This window comes from Echinops telfairi, unplaced genomic scaffold (genome assembly GCF_000313985.2).
Source record: "Echinops telfairi isolate 266 unplaced genomic scaffold, ASM31398v2 ScPeMD7_7468;HRSCAF=8506_0, whole genome shotgun sequence".
In the NCBI taxonomy this organism is placed as follows: Eukaryota; Metazoa; Chordata; class Mammalia; order Afrosoricida; family Tenrecidae; genus Echinops; species Echinops telfairi.
Genome location: NW_022111369.1, coordinates 62348907 through 62369788, shown reverse-complemented (window position 1 = coordinate 62369788; position 20882 = coordinate 62348907). Strand labels below are relative to the sequence as shown.

The window sequence follows — 20882 nt, the reverse complement described above, 5'->3', positions numbered from 1 at the left end:
CGGAGAGGGATATCGAAAGCACCATGGACTGCTAAAAGGACAAACCTGTCTGCCTTGGAAGGAGTGTGGCCAGAGTGCTAGAGGCTAGAATGGCAAGACTTCATCTTAAGAAAGGGTACCCACCCCCTCCCCCACCCCACCCCACCCCACAAAACAGGATTTTTTTCAAAGCATATGTATTTAAATTTTTTTACAAAACAACCTTAGCACCTACAAAGTACTCTCCGTTCCACTTAAGACATTTGTCAATTCTGCTATTCCTTTGGAAGTATTTTTTCAAACATATCTGTTTGGATCACTGACAGCACCTCCCTTGTTTTCTTCACCTCTTCCATGTTGTCAAATCACTGTCCTTTCCTGTCCCTCTTCATTTGTGAAACAAAAAAAAGTTGCATAGAGCAAGGTCAGGTGTGTCAGTTTTTGGCAGCCATCTCAGTCCGCCAGGCTTTGGCAAAAACAAGAGAAACATGCTGTTTTTTGCCATAAGCTGGCGCACTACAATGGCTGTATGAGCAGGTGCATTGTTAGGGCAAAACCAGTCCCCTGTCTGCCACAAATCAGGCCTTTTTGTCACACACAGTTATTCTATCTTCAGAACCTCTGAAAAGAAAGCTTGATTAACAGCCTGACTTGGTGGAACGAACTCCAAATGTACCTACCACAAGTCAACATTTTCATCCAGGAAGTTGACGGACATCCAGAACAAGGTTTGTCATCAATTGACATTTCACTTGAGTTTTTCCCATGGTACTGTCCTGTAAGCTGTGTTCAACATCATAACGGTTTTGCAGCATTTTTTCCAAGTAGGTGACAAAATTTCACAGCCACATTGTTCTCTTAAATCAGCCATCACAAAAAATTAGGTTTGAGCAAAACTGCTTTTACCAAAAAAATTCACTGACCAGAGAGAACCTTCCCGGGCAACACCACTAGGTGCACTAACTCAAGATTGAGTTGTGGATGCTTTTCTGGGGTTTTTTTTTGGGAGGGAGGTGGGGAGGTACGCCCTCCTATTAGCAGTAAGTGGTCTTGGGACTCTACATGGAATTTTATCCCTGGACCACCAACCAAAGCCTCCAAATCAAAGTGGTCTATTTCAGTCATTGTGTGCCCATTATTCTGGGAGACTGGCAGTTGCTCAGATCAGTTTTTGTGCTTTCAAATTGCCTTCATTCGGCATACTAAATTTGTAATATGCAATATGTAAAGTTATGTATGACCAACATTTAATCTGTAAGACCACACTTTCCACCTTTCTAGAAGCATATGTGCTACCTTTAAGTCAATTTTCCCAGAGAGCTCTTCATTTGTAGTGTGTTTGGTTTTTCAAACGAACTAGTTGGCTCTCTGCTTCAAATGCTAGACAATAAAAAATTCAAAAGGCCAGCCAATGCTTCTTTTTGAAAAATGAAGGTATTTCGCAAAACTAGGTCATGGTTGGAGCCCTGGTGGCATAGTGTTTGCACATGGAGCTGCTGATGATAAGACCAACAGTTTGAAACCACAGCCTCTGAGGGAGAAAGCAGGCATTTTCTGCTCCCATGAAGAGTTAGAGTCTGGGCCAGCACAGGCTTGGGCAGTTCTCTACCCTGCCCTAGAGGCTCGCAATGGGCTCAGCAGTGAGTTTAGGTGATGTTTGCCGTTTATTTGATGTTTTATTTTAAGTGGAATAATCCAAATGTTGCTCCAAGGTGTTGAAGAACACGAAGAGTCCTCTCCTTATTCAGATTAATTTGAATATATTGTGAGATTATAATATTTTTATGGCTCCTTATATAATAAATGTTTGTTAGAAGGAGGATAAAGATGCCTAGCCTCATTTTTACATACTGTTACTCTGGTATGTGGTAGTGTGGAGTCTGTGAAAGGGCACACCAAGAAATAACTCAGGTATTTTCCTCTGGTGCATCAGCAACTAGGTAGAACTGGTTGGATTTTCTTGCCAGGAGAAGCTTTAAGGATGACATAGTTTATACCATCAGGGCAACTTGCTGTATTTTTCAAGGGAGCAGAGTAGAGTGGTGAGGGAGATAATACACTCTGATTCTCTCAAGCCGGTTGATTTAGTGACTTAAATTTTCATAGCTCATGAAACACCTCCACCAGAGGGCAGAAAGTGATAGAAAAAGGCCCTGAGAGAGCCTTGACTTGGCTGCAGAATGCCCATAGAAGAAATCTTAGTAGTGGAATCTAACCCATTTTAGAGACTTGATGAACCATGGTCTGAAAGTCAATGTGAGTTGCTCAAGGCAGAGCTGGCAGAGCAACCTGTGTTCTTCATGATGGGGCAAGTGTACCTGCCCTGGTGATGTGTGATGAGGCAGTATCTTTATGCAGCAAGCACAGCCCTGTGAAAACACTGCCTTCAAGAAATCCTTCCAGAAACTCAGGCGTTCCTTGGCTGTGTACCCTCAGACTTGTGGCATCTCGAGAATAACGATGATGATGATCGTGCCCACCTTACTACATAGTTGGTAGCATCAATGCAAGCAAAGGGCTTAGCATAAAAACTGCTACATACTAAGAGCTTAACTTTCCATTGACTTTTAAGATACTGGGCTTGGTTGTGCAAGTTGCCCTGGTTGTGTAAGTCAGGTAAGCATTGGCTTACAAACCCCAGGTCTTGGGAGGAAGATGCAGCTATCTGCTCTCTTAAAGATTGTCAGTCTTGGAAACCCTGTGTACGGTTGAAGGGGTGAGGAAACAACATTGGTTTGGAGGTTTGGGCTTTGGCAGTGTTATGAATTGGGCTGCCAATCACAAGGTGAGCAGTTCAAAGCCACCAGCTGATCTAAGGGGAAAACCTCAGGTTTTCAACTCCTATAAAGCGCTAGAGGAAACCCTGGTGATGTAGTCGACAAATTGGGCTGCTGGCAGCATGGTAGGCAGATGGAAACACCTGTAGCTCCTGCTGGGAAAGACTGGGTTTCCTATGCCCTCCACAGTTACCGCCTCAGAAACCCACAGGAACAGTTGGACCTGGTCCAATAGGCTCACTATGAATTGATGGTAGTGAATTAATTGAGTTTTGAGAAATCCAATGTTAAATAACAGTCTTTCAGCCACACATCTCCTTTCAGAAACAACTTTAAACACTGGTTTTCCTTCTGTTTTTAGAAAGGGGTACCATTTCCCCTTTCCCTACCCAGCAGTGATATTCGTGGAATGACAATGTGTTTGACTATGTGTGGCTTCCTCCAGAATCCTGGAGGTGCGTTTGATTGCCTCGAGTAATTATGGAAAGTTCCATTAGGATTTTGATTGAAGTTGGATGATGAATAGTCCTATCTAAGAAAAAGCCTCTATTATATACATTTTGGGAACAAATGTCGTGGGCTTGTAGGTGTATCTCCAGTGGCCTCTGGTCGACACTGCCTTAGGTAGAGGGCTGTTAGTGGATGACAGGGCAGAGATTTGTCCCCCTCACGCTCAACTTGCAGATGGATGGATGGAAGACGCCTCCAGGTTCTCCCCGTGGTCCTTCCAGAATGGGCAAAGATCCCAGCATGTTTACACACACACACACACACACACACACACGAAGCAGCTTCTTCGCTAAACATAAAGCAGAAAGCACATTTCCATTTGCCTAAGACCAATAATGCTCACCCTTTAACTGTTACAGTTACATAGTGTTTTTTACTTTACAACAAACGGGTCCTGTAAGTGCCAGAACCTGCAGTCATTTTGATCTCCACTGGCGCTAAAAGAAACCGGTCTGATCCTGGTTGTGATAAGCTGAACCAAGGAGAGGCTAAAAGTAACTCCTTGGCTCCCAGCCACTCCGTCTCCCCGCAGCCTCTGTGCAGGTCCCATCCAGTTCGCGCCTCAGTATCCAAGTGTACGTTTAGGGGGAGGCCGGAAGTGCGCTGGCTTTCTATCTGTCCTTGGAGAGTCATTGCCTGGAGTGTGAAGAGGTAGCGATATGGAAGGTCTGTTACGATGGGTGGGACCCGTAGCCGAAGGGGAGGGTGTGCAGAGGGGTGGGGTGGTCCGCGGGTGGGATCTGTCGAGTAGACAAAATGTGGGGCCGCTGCCCCTTGAAGTTCAACTTGCTTCTTGACGGAGTGGGAAGCAGTGCATCCGTATTGCCGCAGCCAGGGGCAAGGCGAGGAGAGAGAGGTGACCCAGACCTGAGTGGCCTGAGGAACAGCAAGGCATGTTCTCCACAAAGCAGTCCCCGGAGCTCGCTCCGGAAGAGCGCCACCACCCCCCCTCCGGGGCTCCAGAGCCGGTAAGATCCAGGGTTTGCCCTCCGCGGGCAAAGAGGTCTGAAGGCGTCTTAGTGCAGACAAATTCAGGGTCAACCCCTCCGGCTCAGCCTCCTTCTCCGCTCAGGTGCGCAGGCTTCCCTGGCCGTCGGAGAGCGCAGGCTTGCCCAGCGCCGAGCGCGGCGCCCTGCAGCCAGTCCCGGGGCGCACTGTCCCTCACCCGGGCTGCCCAGCGTCAGCGACCCTCCCGGGGGCATGGGCAGCGTTTCTTTCAGCGCTCGAGTCGCATGGGCCCGGAGACCCCACTTGCCCTGCGGGGGACACTGTCAGCTCTCCCGCGGAGGCCCTCCTTCGCTCCGCTCCCTGCGCTCCAGGTGGATGCCTGGCGCTGGCGCGCGGGGAGGGAGCAGGTGGAGTCTCGGGACGCAGCTCCCGGGGACCCGCGGCTTCCTCTCTGCGCCCGCGGCCCCGCCGCCCCGCCGCGGGAGGGATGGCACCGCAGCGCGGCCGGCCCCAGACGTAAGCACCCTTTCCAGATGCGCGTCCCGGTCCCCGCGGCGACCGGTGGGGTTCCCCAGCAACACTGGCGGGTTCTGAGCGCTGGCAGCCTGGGACCGGCCCGCTGGCCGGGTGCTGGGAAGTCCGGCGTCCTCCGCGCAAACTTTCCCTCTGGGCGGCACAGGCCCGGCACCCCTGGCTTCCGAGTCGCTCGGGGCTTGGCGGGCTTCGATCCAGGCCCGGGAAGGGGGAGTTAGGGAACCAGTGCTGGGAGCGCAAGAAGGAACTTGGCACACTGGACGGCTCCTGCGGCTCGGAGCCCGCGGAGCCCAGGATGGCTTCGAGGGGTCCTTCTCTCCGGGCGGCAGTCTAGTGTCCGAGCCCGCGGGCTGACGCAGAGGTTCCGGCGGCGCAGGCTCCCGACCGCGACCGCGAGGCCTGCGCGCGGGCCCCCGCTGGCACCGCGTTCCCGGGCTGCGCCCCAGGGCGCGCCCCTCGGGCCACCACCCGCGCAGCGCCGATGGGGGCGCTGTGGGCACTCTTTGCGCGTCTCCTTGTGGCCGGGACTCGGCCTGGGCGGTAAGAGCGCGTGGGGGTCGCGTCCCGCTGGGGCGTCCGGGCAAAGCTGTCCTAGAAATTCGCAAAGTAAAGCTTGCTCCACGCGGGAAACGTCTAATAACAACGCACTTCCAAAGGCTAACTCCATACAGAATTCTGACGTTTTCTCTGTGCACATTTGTAGTTTGTAGTCTTTTTCCGTTCCCAAAGTAATTTACCAATAGGAACAACATCGACGTGGGAACTCAGGAGGCAGTCAGAAAGGGAGCGAGTCAGGAATTTGTCCTGATAATTGTCCAGGAGCACACATTGTTAGCGGAGGGCTTGGAAGTTAAAGATACAGCACACCCTAACGCTGACATGCCTCTGAGAGAAGAACAAACAGTGCATTGGTTGTTTTTACGGTTATAAATTCAATGCTTATTGCAGCCCCAACACAAAATTCTCCAACATGATTAATTCGTTAGTATGATTAGGTGCCTAGGAGCGCTGGTGGCAAAGTGCTTACACACTGGGCTAACTTCAAGTTCAGCAGTTTGAGACCGCCAACCAGCTCCACACGGGAAAGATGGGGGCTTCCTACTCCTGGGAAGAGTTTCAGTCTGGGGACCCATAGGGGCACCTCCCTCTTGTTCTACAGAGCTGCTATAAATCGGGATTGATGCGATGCCCTGGTTTGGGTATGTGCATGATTCACCACATAGCTCAATTCCCACTCATAGTAACCCGATAGGACAGAGCAGAACTGCCCCTGTGGGTTTCTGAGACTCCGTACCACAGTAGGGAGCCTCATCTTTCTACCAGGGAGCTGTCGGTGGTTTCTAACAGCTGACCTTGTGGTTAGCAGCCCAACTTGTAACCCCGATGCCACCAGGCTTCCTCAGTTTATGACTACTCACTCATACCATCTAATGGATTGGGACTCATAGTGACCCTACAGGACAGGGTAGAACTGCCTGTGGATTTCTGAGACTGGGACTCTATATGGGAGTAGAAAGCCTGTCTTTCTCCTGCGAAGCTACTCGTGGTTTAGAACTGTTGACCTAGTGGTTTGCAGCTCAACTCATAACCACTACATCACCAGGGCTTATGTTCAAGTGCCCGCATAGTATTGTTGTGTGAGAATGGGATACCAATCGGTCTGCATGGACGTGTGTGAATGCTGTGTCCAGCAGTCCATTTTCCAAGAAGGCTTCCCAGGACACCAGTAATTCTAATAGGATGAACTCTTTTTAGAGGTATTTGGGGGGGATTCACACAAACCTCAAAACCTCTCTGTGCTGTGCCCATGAAGCATGTTTCTTTTCGGCTTTCTCCAGAAATACCTTGCAGGATAGATTTGCCATACCAATGAGAGTCCCAGCTAACCTTCCAGTAGGTTAAGCCGATCAATCCAACACTAAAGTGCTTTATTGCTCTCATCAAATAAATGTCCAAGTATAGCGACATTTAAAAAAGATATGAAATTAATTATATCAGAAGGAATGCTAGCCCACTGTAGGGATCTTCATTACACAGTTTCTTATCATGTAACCACTCCGCCAACCCTTTTCACTAAGCTGGCTGTAGTTTAATCCTGAGAAGGCCATGCTATGGGCCTATAGCATCCTCTGGATTTTAGCAGTTGCTGAACCTATTGTCCTACAAACCATTCAATTGACCTCCTCTATTGTGAGGAGCAGTTTGCAGGTTAAGGGGACAGCTGAGCAACCAAGAATCTGCAGCAAGCTAGCAACGCCCTCTCGACAACCTGTGAAAGAGGTACTTATTGCTCATTTTCCCCTCTTTCCCTCCTGCCCAGCCTCATCGGACACAATGGCCTTTCGTCTGTGGGTTGCTCTGTCACTTTGCTGATGGATTTAGGGGTCCCAAAGGACCAGGATAATGATCATACTGAAATTTGCTGAGTGTGCCCAAGGAAGAAAGCTTTAGTTAATATGCCACTTCTGTCTTAGTAAAATTTTCAATAAGTAAGCATGCGTGTATCCTATTTACTCCCCCACTGTTCTTGATGTTCCACTTTTTATGATAACAGGAGGCCAGTTGACTGAAGGATGCTGACTTTGTAGAACACTGCATCCACACCAAACACGTTGTCCCTCAGTTTACCCTCAAAAATCTAACCAGACATACTTGCATGCACTTACTTGTATATTTTAAGACTGGTGGAAAAGGTGGAAGTGGAAGAAAACATAAGAGAGAAAGATGCTATGGATGGGATGCCGTGGCAGAAAATGTTTGGGCCTTGGAGTCAGACCTGAAGCCAAACTTCCTACTCGGACCTTTGTAAGATACAAGGTCTAAGGTCTGCCAGGCAATGTAGATGAGCCTTGGCCTTCTCAGTCAGGAAGCGGGGCTGATGCTACTGACCACCTTCAATGGCACCGCGGGTCAATGGGAGTGATTGTCTGACCTGCGTGATGCACAGTAGCCGTGCATTCTATGAAGGGCATCAAGTATAGCCTAACCGGTTTCTACTAAAGGAACAGTCCCACTGCAAAGCTGCATTTGGGTAGCCACTCTCAGCATTTGACTACTTACCCTTAAATTTTACCTGAATCAAAATGAAATCAATTTTAAAAACTCAATTATTCAGTCTCATTAGCAACCAACCTTTCAGGTGCTGAGTGTAGTTAGAATGTTTTTCTTGGCAGACAGTTCTCTTTCAGCATGGTTCTAGAACTTCATTCTGCTTCAGTGACAGTTTTAGAGTAGAAACGTTTACTCTCTCCAGGAAGATAAAAAAGGAGCCCTGGTGGTGTAGTAGTGACAAGTTGGGCTGCAATCCAAAAGGTTAGCAGTTCGAAACCACCAGCCTTTACTCAGGAGAAAAACAGTGCTTTCTACTTTGGCAAGGAGTTACAGTCTCAGAAACTCACGGGGGCAATTCTACCCTGCCCTGTAGACATGGTAAGAGTTGGCATTGACTGGCTGGCCATGAAAGGAAGATAAATGAGAGCCTGGGTGGTACAAATAAACAGCTGCTCTCTAAAAGGTCAGAAGTTCGAGTCCATCAACAGACGCCTCACAAGAAAGGTCTCTGTGATGCACTTCTGAAAAAAGATCAGCCTTTAGAGCACAGTTCTACCCTGACACTCATGGGATTGCCATGATTCAGAGTCGGTTTGAGGACAGCTGGTTTTTAAGGATTATGTCATTTCCCCTGTCTAGCATGTACCCACACCACCTTTACTTCTTCTTCTTCTTTTTTCATAAAAGTTTGTTTCAAATAGTTAAAGAATTTCTGTTCTGTTGCGGTCTTTTATGTTGCTGAGGCCCTTGTAATGATTAGATTCATTTATAAATCAGCCAGCCAGTGTGTATTAATCACGGAATCATTGGGCATTCTCTCCTTCCCCTTTGATAGACTTCTACCTTTGTGTTCTTTTTCCTTCATGATGGGTTTTATGGCTGGTGGTTTTCTTGTTCCATGTCCAGTGTACAAAGTACGATCCAATCGAGAGTGTCCCATTCATTCTGGTTTGAGAACTGACACCCCCTCTCACTCTCCTGGCCCCTCTCCTAGACTGCTCAGCATCTGACACTCTAATACTATACTTCTTTATCTGGTCTATTTTCTATCTACCCCTCTCCCTCCCCCATTTTAAAATATCAATTTCCATTGCTCTTGCTGGTTTCTAGGATAGTATTTGGCTTACCACAATCAAAGCTCATGGAAACAGCAGTCAAGAAATCAAACAACACTTTACATTGGCTAACTCTGGTGCACAGGACCTCTGTAGAGTGTTGAAAAGCAAGGAGGTTACTTTGAGGACTGTGGTGGGCCTGACCCAAGCCATGGTAATTTCAGTGACCTCAGATGCATGTGAAAGTTGGACAGTGACTAAGGAAGCCCAAAGAAAAATCGATGCCAGAAGAACAAACAAACCTGTCTTGGAATAAGTCCAGCCAGAATACTCCTCAGAGGCAAGGGTGGAGAGGCTTTGTCCGCGTACTTTGGATATGTTGTCGGGAGAGACCAGTCCCTGGGGAAGAACATCATGCTGGGCAAAGTAGAGGGGTCATAAAGAAGAGGAAGAGCATCAAACAGATGGACTGACACAGCGGCTGCAACAAGGGGCTCAGACATGCGAACAGTTGTGAGCATGGCACAGGACGGGCGGTGTTTCGCTCTGTTGTACCTGGGCTTGATATGAGTTGGAACCAACCCAATGGCGCCACAGCACAACTGCACCTGGCATACAAATGGTACTCATTCACCGTGAATGAATGACCAGAGAGAGATGTCTCTGAAGCCAGCTAAGACCAAGAGCAAAGAGCTCCGGTGGCACAGTTCTTATGCGCTAGGGTACTAGCGGCAAGGTCAACAGTTCCCACCTGCCAGTTGCTCCACAGGAGAAAGAGCTACTCATCCGCTTCCATGAAGATCACAGCCTTGGAAACACTAAGGGCAGATCTACGATGTCTACGGGGATGGTAATGAATCAGAATGGTCTCAGATGTACTGGTAGGCAATCCGTTTCTTCTGTCCTTTACCTCGTAGGACTCTGCTAAATCTGCTTTGGAGTGAGTAGAGACCATGCAGTTTCCTGTCCTTACAGACAGAAATGACTGTGCATGTTCTGCGCGTGTGTGGAGTGCACGGGATGACCCCCCTTTGGATTGCTTCGCTAGTTGCCCATTCAGGACCATGTCACAGTCCCCAGCGCTGTTTCAGAGTCTATCCTTTCTCTCGCCACAAACAGAGCCTCTGTTGTCCCAAAGCCCTGCCTTGTCTACCTGCCCTGCTCTTGAGTGGTGCCTGCATCTGTGTTAGTTTAGTCCTCAGCTCTGCTGAAGTGTGCCTGTTCACCATGGTCCCCGCTGCTGGCATCAGCCCCACCAGTTTCCCTTACGGCAGCTCTTGGAATAGTGCTGTGATCCACCACCATCAGAGCTGGTGGTGACAAGCGCAGAGGGAATACTCGATAGGGTTTGTTGAGGATCCAAGGTGGCCCTTTAAGGGAGCCCTCTTGCCATTCAATACTCTGTTGCTCTGTAAGGAGCCCATGAGGACGGACGTCAGTGGAGAAAGGCCAGTCAGTACAGCAGAAAATAAAGAGATGAGCTGGTGAGGCCATTTTGGTGTTACTGGTTTGTATTTGGGGATCCCTAGTGGCATGGGGGTTATGAGTTGGGCTGCTAATGAAAGGTCGATGGTTTGAAATCACTAGCGACTCTGGGACAGCAAGATGAAACTTTCTGCTCCCATAAAGACTTGAGCCCACAATCAGCGCTCATGGAAGCAGCAGTCAAGAGATCAAAGGATGAGTTGCATTTTGTAAATATGCTGCCCAAGACCTCTTGACAAAGCAAAGATGTTACTTCAAGGACTAAGATACACCCGGTTGAAGCCATGGGACACTCCATTGCCTCATATGCATGTGAAAGATGGACAATGAATCAGGATGACTGTAGAGCAGTGGTTCTCAACCTTCCTAATGCTGTGAGCCTTTGATACAGTTCCGCATGTGGTGGTGACCCCCCAACCATAAAATTATTTTCGTTGCTACTTCATCACTGTAATTTTGCTACTGTTATGAATTGGGCGACCCCTGTAAAAGGGTCGTTCGACCCCTAAAGGGGTCGCAACCCACCGGTTGAGAACCGCTGCTGTAGAAGAATCAATGCATTTGAATTATGGTGCTGGAGAAGAAGATTGAAAGTACCAAGACTGCTGTCTTGGAAGAAGTATGGCCAGAGTGCTCTGTACAGTCTTTTATACTTTTGACCAATTGCCAGGAGAGACCAGTCTCTGGAGAAGGAGGTTATACTCAGTAAAGTGGAGGGACAATGAAACAGAGAAAGGCTCTCCACGAGATAGATTGACTGAGTAGCCGCAACAATGGGGTTAGCATAGAAACGATTGTGAGGATGGCCCAGGACTGCGCCGTGTTTCGTTCTGTTGTATATCTGGCCACTATGGACGGAGCTCGCTTGGTGACATCGAACAACATGACAACAGTGCTCTGTGAAGCTCAGATAGCTATAGAAGATGTTTGCTATGTGAACAGTTCCAGGTGAATCCTTCTGACTAGGGCTGTGTGATTTCTACTAGCTGCTCCAAACAACTTCAACTTACAAGGATTCAACTATACAGTCGAGGCCAGAAGGAAACTGTTCTTGCCACTCTTGAGTCCATTCTGATTCATGATGACCATTGATTGATCGATGTAATGGTCCCAGACCCAGTGCTAGGCAATTGGGCCTTGGCCTTGAGTAACATGATGCTCTATGCAATTGTGAAAACAATAAACACTAAACTTAATAAATCAGTTAGGAGATGAGGGCAGTCTGTGTACAACGGAACAAAATGTCATCTGGCCCTGTGCCATCCTCTTGATTGTTGGCATGTCCAAGTCCTTCATTATGGCTACCGTGCCAATCCACCCTCCGAAGTGTTTCCCTCACACTCGCTGGCTCACTACTTTACCGAACAGGATGTCCTCGCTAGTGAAGGATCGCTCCTGGTGGCGTGTCCACAGCACACCAGACACACAATGTTCTATTGCTCTCGATAAGGTTGGGGGAGGTTGGATAGGCTATGGGACCCTAACCAGTGCTGCGTGTATGTGTATGTCTATGGAAAGGAAGAGATGAGGCTTACTAATGGGAGGGGCAATGCAGCAGAAGGGAGAATGAGTGGTCACTTTGGGGGAACATAAGTGCATGTCTATTGAGAGGAGGAAGAGAAGACGAGCTGACCTCCAGGTGGGGGAGGAGTGACTGAGGATACTTTGGGGGACATTGGGTGGGGAGTGTCTTTAGTGGTGTGCTGGGTGGGTAACATTGAACTAGGGCTTCTGGGAGCATCCAGGGAACCCAGGCATTGGGCCATGGAACCCTGGGACACTGAATCCTGGATCTTTTGGGTGCATGGGATGCTCCAGAGGCTGTATCGGTGAGACCCCCATGTGACAACTCAACTGAGTGAACTGGATTCTTCCACAGGTACACTTGGAACCTGAGGACGTAAGCTGGAAAATCCATGGTGCAAAGGACATGTATAGCAGAAGTCTAGCAGAAGACAGCTATACTAAGAATGGAGCTATACTAAGCTATACTAAGAATGGAGTATAGCTATACTAAGACAGCTATCCTAAGAATGGAGTACTGTTGGTGGGTGGACAAACAAGATCTTGCTCCAGCAACGCCCTCTAGGCTGTATTAAGATACAAATTACTATTCCAGCTATCCTGTGATGGCCATTCTGTTATATGTGGCTTATGTTGTGTATATTAGGGTGTGCCTCAGAGGTGCTATGCTATTGGGGTCACCCGCTTGAAGTTTCGTTATTTGTTTCTCTGTTTTTCGGTAAATGAAAAATAGGGACGCTGGGCCTCTAGGGAAAGCAAATAGAACAAGGGTTTCAGGGGGAAGTGGGATATAAAGGAGGGGAGAGTTGTCCAGGAAGGGAAAGTATGTTTGGAGACTGATTATGGAAGCAGATGTACAATTCTGTATGATGTGATGGAACTATGAAGTGATATGACAGGTGTTCACTCCCAGTTACAGCAAATTAAAAGGAAAAAAAAAAGCATAGATCCAGGATGGGTTTTGGGCTCACACTAAATTCTAGCTCCAACTTAAGAACAATCAGTTCTTACATCATGGCCCTGTTCCCTCAGGAAGGGAACAGAGAAGATATGGGTGCTATAGTAAGATGGGGAGAAGAATTCAGTGAAAATAGCATCTGGGGTCTTAAAGTCTTGTCTCCAAACAAGCAGCCATCTAAGAGAGATATCAACTAAGTTCACATGGAAGAAGCACACCATCAGTCACTGAAGGATTGGAATCCATTTAATCCAAAGTTGAAAGAGGGATCACTATTAGAGCCTAAACTGTGAGAATCCGGTGTTCAGAAGGCGACGAATGACAGTGGGAGCCCGAGATTCATTTGTGGAACTACTTAGGAAATAAGCCTCCAGAGAACACCCCCCCCCCCATCTAAAATTGAGGGATGGGAGGAAAGTGGTCACTAAACTGAGTGCTTGGGAGATAGGAATATAGAAGATCAAAGGTGGATGCCTTTGACCTGCACAGTTAAAACTTTGTCAGTTGATTCCCCCTTTGATTAAGGTAACCAGATTTTAACATTGGTAAAGTGGGACACTATTGATAAAACTCATATCCTGGCTAAATAGCCACATGGCAGCCGAAAAGCGTATACCCTAGCTTGTCGTGCGTTCTTTCCAAAATTCGGGACTTTTTAAAAACACTGTGGGACATGGGAAAAATTGTTAAAAATTGGGACTGTCCCGCCAAAAGCGGGACGTCTGGTCACCTTACCTTTGATGCAAGGTGTACCTGATCTGTTTTCTAATATTTTTTGTATTTTCACTTTGTATTGTTTGGTTTGGTTTTGGTTTGTTCACAGTAGAGTGTATCTCAGAGGTGTCATGTCATTGGAGGTCACCCTCCTGAAGCTGTGCTTTATGCTTTTCCATTTTTCAGTTGTGAAACTTAGGTTTGATGAGCCTAGAGGGACAGCAAGTAGAATCAGGGGCTTGAGGAGGAGGAAGGTCCAGTTGTGGAGGTGGAGTAAAAGAGAGACAATGTCAAGGAGTCCCATGTAGAAAAAGAATGGTTGGAAACTGATTGTGGTAGCAATTGTACAATTCTTCTTGATGTGATTGAAATATGGAATGACATGGTATATGTATTAAATCACAACTGATACAAAAATTGACACTATTCACAATATAATGTTTCATCAAAAAAGAAAAGCAAAGAAATGGCTCAAATAGTTGTAGAAGTGGGTCAGTTCAGTCTGGCTCAATTTGTTGGTCAGATGTAAGCTGAAGACGTCTCCTGATTTGAGGAGCTGCAGGCGCTAACAAAGAGGAAGCAAGGAGATGAAGCAGGAAGACCACAGACTGGTCAATGCAGAGCTGAATGAACCCAAGGTCAGTTGATTGCCTCCAAGGTTGGCTCATGGAATTGGTAGGCATATTGTATAACAGAAGGTCAATGACGCAGATGAGGATTCAGATCCAGCAGTAGAAGTGAGCCAGCTTCCATATACCCCCAGTCCAAACAAGGAGCAGGTCCCATCACGAATGTAACCTCCCTCAATTGTATCAAGGCTGTGACTGGATTAAAGAGGCGACACTCTACCATATTCTTCTCACAACTACTTGGCTGCTTCACAGAAAATCCCATCATGGAGTTGACCACACTATGTGAGATCATATCATGGGAGAATCTCGGCCCACCCAAGTGGGCATAATCCCTAACTCTCACAGAGGATTCCCATGGGCTAATTTTTAGAAGCAGATTACCATTACCTTCTTTGTAGCCTGTGTCCATCTGGGGACTCCACTGAAACCTGTCCAACATCGGTGATCCTGCTGGTGTGAAAATGCTAAGGACATCACACCAACAGACAAGCCACAGCAGGATGATTAATGGGCAGAGAGGTGGAGGGAGAGAGTGATAAGTACAGTGGAAAACGGTAGAACAATGCGAATTGGAGTAAATAAAGATGACTTGAAGCACTTGCTGATGAAAGTCAAAGATTATGTAAATGTGAATCCGAAGTGCAAGGAAGAGAAGCAATCATTTACATAGTATGAGTCATTCAACCTGTCATTCTACTCAGTGCCCTGAAGTGAAAGCCCTAGATGGGAGAAGGGATTTGCTGTTGTGGCAGTTACATAATCTCCTGTCAACTTGTGAAGGGGTGGAGTCTTGTCTGTCAATCAGGTGTCAGCTTGATGCCCTCATTTGGAGGTGCAACAGAGATAAATAGCTCACTGGAGGCCAGACACACACACACACACACACACTCTCTCTCTCTCTCTCTCTCTCTCTCTCTCTCCCTCTCTCTCCTTTGTCTTCCTGCTGACAAGACCCATGGAACTACGCTGATGGTGCTAGAGCCCTGGAGCTGGAGGAGCCATGTGGAGACCCCTGTCAAAGCTGAGATGCCTCCATTACCACTGGATTCACAAGACTTTCCACCCACTAGTCTGTGATCTTCCTGCAGTCACTGTCTGAGATAGTTAAGGTTAATTGTGCTAACCTGGTCAATAAACACATGTGGGATTAACATGTGGGATAAATGGCTCTGTGAGCCTTGCCCTTTCTAATTCCCGGGTCTCTTGCTTTCTGATGGTTGGACCAGGGTGTAGCTGCCTTAGCCAGTTCCCTGCTTCAGCTGGCAAGTCTCCCTTCCTGCAAGATATCCCCTGAGGAGAAGCCACATGATGCATCCCTGGGTGCTGAAGCAGCCGTGTGGAGATCCCTGCCAGTGCTGAGATGCTTACATGCTCACTGATTCAGCTTTCCTCCTGTAGTCAGTGTCATTGTGTGTGTTTTTTGAGATGGACGAGGACTTTGTAGATTGGTGTCGTACATATGGGCTAATGTTGGACTTGTGGGCTTGGACAGCACTGGGTTGGGATGTTTTCTTAATGCGCACTTACCTTTTATGTAAAACTCTCTCTTATACATTTGAATTTCTGTGGATTTGTTTCCCTAGTTTACCCAGACTAACACAGTGTCATTGCATGTGTTGTATGAGTCTGAAGAGGAATTTATAGAGTGGTATAGACATATGGGCTAATATTGGACTTATGGACTTGATCTGGACAGAACTGGGGTGTTTCCTCAATATACAATTGCTCTATTATATAAAGTTCTTTCTTATACACATATGAGTGTCTATAAATGTATTTTTCTAGTCGCCTGAACGAACATAGCTGTCATTTCCAGGATATCACAGTGTCTTTGTATGTGTCCATCTTATAGTATTGCATGTAATCCTGTATTATTGTTGTTTTTTGTAGAACATAACCTCTAATTTCAATTCAAATAATTAGTCTGGTGCTTCATGACAGACTGTATTCTGTTCCTGGATTATCTGGCTGTGTGGGGCATATTGACAAAACCTATATTGGTGTCCAGTGTGGCACCTTCTTAAGGGATTTTCCAGGATTATTTTGACTGTGTGTGATTTTCGCCTTTGGGTGTTTATTTCAGAACCCGATCCCTAATAGCAAGATGCCATTCTTCTGTAGTGTGGACTGGAATGATTTGGCTTCATATTTCCTTGAAAGCAACATGTCCAAGTCAAACAAAATTGGAAATATATAGTTCTGGTCTTTGTCTGACACTCAGTTGCTATGGAATTTTAAAGAAGTCAGTTGACCTTTATAATCTGGGTTTCCTCTTGTGTAAAATGAGGTAGTTGGACTAGACACCTTCAAGGGTCTGTAGAGATTGAAAAGCTGTGATTTATTGTGGAAGCAGAAATGGAATTGCCTGATGCACCATTATCTTTTGCTTTCTCTCCCCCCTTTCCACCCATTGAGGTGGGCTGTCTGATTAATGGTTATGCCTTGGGCTACTAACCACAAGGTCAGCAGTTCAAAATCATCAACCACTTCCAATGAGAAAGATGAGGCTTTCTAACTCCCTAAAATATTTACAGCTTTGGAAACCCAAAGTAGCAGTTCTGTTCTGTCCCATACGGTTTTTATGAATAGAACCAACTTGATGGCAGTGAGTTTGGGGTTTTTTTGGTTTGTTTTGTTTTACCAAACACGATGTACTTTTTTTCAATCTGGTCTTTCCGGATGATGTGTATATAGTAAGCAAGCCAGGGACTCACCATTCTCACTTCTGAGGACTATTCTGGTTCTATTTCTTCGAAAGCAGATTTATTTTTTCTTATAGCTGTCCATGCTATTTTCAGTACTCTTGGCAACACCACAGTTCAAATGCATCGATTCTTCTGCATTCCTCTTACGCTGTCTACTGTTCACATGCATAGGAGGCAATTGAAGAGACCAGGGTTTGGCTCAGGTGCACCTTATCAAAGTGACATCTTAGTTTAGGTTTTTTTTTTTTAACTCAAAAGATCCTTTGCAGATTATATGCCCAGTGGAAAAATGTGTGATTTGATTTCTTAACTGGTGCTTCTATGGGTATTGATTATTGGTCAATGAAATGGTTGACAATTTCATTTCTTTTCTCCATTTGTCTTGATGTTTATTGATCTAATTTTGAACATTTTCCCCCTTCATATTCAGACATGCTCCACGCGGAAGGCCATACATAATCTTTGACTTTCATCAGCGAGTGCTTCAAATCATCTTTATTTTTGGCAAGCAAAGTTGTGACGCTAGCGTACTGCTAGGTTTTAAGGAATCTTCCTTCAATCCCACTGCCCCATTCTTCTATAACTATGTGGGGCATATCTTCTTCAAAGTTAAGAGGAGAAAAAGCAAGTAAATATAAAATGTGCTCAGGGTAGCAAAGAAGTGGAATTTTTAAGTGCAGAGGAAATTTGGGGAATCTAAGGATGCCAGTGACACAGTCGGTTATGAATTGGGCTGCTAACTGAAAGGTCAGCAGTTTGAAACCAGCCATTCTTGATAAGAAAGAGGAGGCTTTCTATTCCCACAAAGAGTTCCAGTCTCGGAAACACGCAGAAGCAGTTCTATTCTGCCCTTTAGATTCGCTGTGAGCCAGCATCAACTGCATAGCGTTGAGGTGATGCTGCTGGGTAAGCAAGCAATGGACTGTTACCCTCATGGCTGCTGGTTCAAACCCACCAGTCCTCGGCAGGAGAAAGATGATGCTACACTGCTTCCATTAATATTTACAGTCTCAGAACCCCTATAGAGGGTCACTATGAGTTGGAATCAACTCGATGGCAGTGGGTGTTTGGAATAGAAGTAGGGAGGTTGGATGTAAAGGAACATAAAAAGCAGAATGAATCTGATCAAGTCAGTCCAGCCAATACAGAAAATACCCAGGGAACTCTGGGTGCAGAGGCACACAGAGCTGCAGTCAAGGTTCTAGCTGAGCTCATCACTTAGAGCTCTTGTTTGTCCTGGTGCTCCTCGGGCCAGTGAACTTCCTGTACACTCTGTCCTCTCCCAGAGCAGTGGGAACAATACTTCTTTCTCAGGGTGCTGATGAGAACCAGAGGAAAGGGTGCTCTAAGGAGCAATGAGTTGCTCGATAAATGTATCTTCTTGCTACCACTATCTGGGAGCCAGTTGAGTTGTGCACGTACCCCAGACAATGACCCTTTTGGATGGCAATCTGAATTCCGCTTCATTGGTTGCTCTCCTGAGGAGAGCCAAAGTAAGACGTGCTGCTTTCCGAATGTAGACTCCTTGATGGGTGTCCACACAACAAAAATAAAACAACGACATTCATGTTGCCCTGTTTTCCTTTTTGGCCTGTGGTGGCACAGTTCAATACACAATTTTCAAGGCTCCAGTAGCTTCATGTGGAAGAGAAAAGAGAAACATAATATTAATTTTAATCATATCTTTTATTTAGGTCAATATCTCCAAACTGTCATCTGTCGAGCATGTCAATTAACATAAAAATTGAGATGTTTGACTTTATCTTTTTTTCACAAGCTCTTCAACATTTGGTGCTCTTGCAGCACATCTCAACTCAAGTGAATCACTTTGCGCATGCTCAACTGCTCCACGCGGCTCTTCTCCACCCTCCTGGACAGCAGAGAGCTCTGCAGCAGGCAGTAAGCGAACTCCAAACCAAACTCACTGCCATCGGATGGGTTCTGACTCCTGATGACCTATAGGATAGGGTAGAACTGCCCCAGTGGGTTTCCAAGACTGCAACTCTTTTTTGGGAGTAGAAAGCCTCATCTGCCTCCTGGTTGTAGACTAAATGGTTCTCCATCCATGTCCATGCATGGACCCTCGGAGACCATGAATGGTATGTTATAGGGCAATAGGGTCTTTGCAGATGTGATGAGAGTGAAGATTTTGAGGAGTGGGGAGTACGCTGCATGCACTCTCTGGTGGGCTTGATGTCATTACTGTGCCTTTTTTAAAAAGGGAGGCAGGAAGGCCAGGGAGTCTGGGTGGAAGAGTGGTTGCAATTGGTTACTAACCTAAAGTTTGATTGCCCAAATCCACTGGCAGATAATTGCAAGAAAAGCCTGATGAATGGCTCCCCTAAGCATCAAAGCCAAGAAAAGCCTATGGAGTAGTTGTGCTCTATAACAGGAATCAGGGACCCACTTGAAGGCAGCTAAGGAGCACCAGGAGGCTCAGAGCCAGAGGAGAGGGCCATGCGGTGGCTGAAGCAGACTGGAAGGAGGTGCTTTGAATGACTGAGGAAAGGCCACAAGTCATGTAACGGATCCTCTTCTCAGATGCCCAGCAAAAACGATTCCGTACTTCTGACTTCCAGACTTATGAAAAAATACATCTGTGTAAAAGACATGGGGTGGTGGTGGGGTGTGTGTGCATATATCTGACCTTCTCTGGCCAACCAAGAGAAGGAGAATCCATCTCCACAGCTGCCTAATCGTGGGTGCCACAAGGCAGTGGTCAGATCTGACCCTGTCCTTCATCTGTCTTGACCTCTTCTGACACCAACCATTCTCCCTGCAAGACTTTATTTTTCATCTTTTTTGTAATTCATTGCAATGGCTACACACAACTCACAGGCAATATAATTATTGTTATTTTTTTTGGTGGGGGAAGTTAACAGGTTACCAGGAGTCGGGATCAGTAGACAGTAAGGATGTGGTCACTAGCCCACAGCAATCCCTCCCCTCAGCTCTCGGGTCCTCATGCTCTCAGCCATGTGTGGTCCCTGGGCCTCTGCCTCCGTGGGCCAGGGCAGCCCACCGCCGCAGGGTCGCCGCACTTTGCTGTTTAGGGTCAGCAGTCACATACATAACCATCGCGCCACCTGGCTGCCTGGCGTGCGTTTTCTAGGGCCAACATTTCATTCTGATTGCCTCTATCTGCGGATGTGAGTGGATGTGTGATTAGGCCTGGGGTTCTGACTTTAGCTCCCATCAGAGTCACCGGAGGAGCTGACACCTGTTTTATTGAGATTCGCAGATACAGGCTCATTTGACGAATTAACAGTTTATGGAAATCCTGCCTCGAGCAAGTCTCTTAGCATCATCTTCCCATCATGTGGTGTGTGCTCGCTTTGTGCCCCTGCGCCACATGTCAGTCCTTCTCACGAGGCTCAAGACATTTGCATAATGCCGCTTGTGCTAGACAGGGTTCTATAGAGAGATCAAACCAGATTGCTAGTAATTATATATATATTTATGTAGATAGATAGATATGTAACACAAGAAATAAACAGTTAAATTATAAAGCAGTTATACAGATAGACATATAACACAAGAAATTAAACAGTTGAATTATAAAACAGTACAAATGGCTCAGTATAATTCAAACGTGTTAGAGAGTTGTGAGACACTGGCAGTCCTTTGAGTCTTGAGGGCCACCAGGTAGTCCTCTGTAGAGAGACTCAGGCTATCCCAGCACAGGCAGCAAACACCAAGGCAGGTCACCAACAGTTGGCCAGGTCACCAACAGTCAGTCCCCAGCTCAAGAGATGTGAATTCCAATTGTGTGCGAAGTCCAGGGCTTAAAGGAACCTCCGCCCTTCAATTAATCCCACATGTGTTTATCGGTTAGGCTGGCACAATAAACTATTTCAATCCACCCCTTGCCAACCTGACACCTGTACACAATTCTTTAGCCATATATATTTATGTAATTTCCGGACATTGATGAAATCACACTTATACTTATCATCAATCATCTATCATACATATAAATGAAAACACACTGAGTCCAATTGTATCTGATA

The 20882-nt window shown here is 46.6% G+C and overlaps 1 protein-coding gene across 1 annotated transcript in view; it reads left to right on the top strand.

The window, feature by feature from the left end:
• The first annotated feature begins 4020 nt into the window (after window positions 1-4020).
• Window positions 4021-20882, top strand: part of CORIN (corin, serine peptidase) — a 358777-nt gene continuing 341915 nt past the window's right edge. The window contains exon 1 of the mRNA XM_045284056.1: window positions 4021-4234. Coding sequence (XP_045139991.1) covers window positions 4160-4234 — 75 coding nt within the window. The 5' untranslated portion in view covers window positions 4021-4159. The remainder of the gene's footprint in view (window positions 4235-20882) is intronic.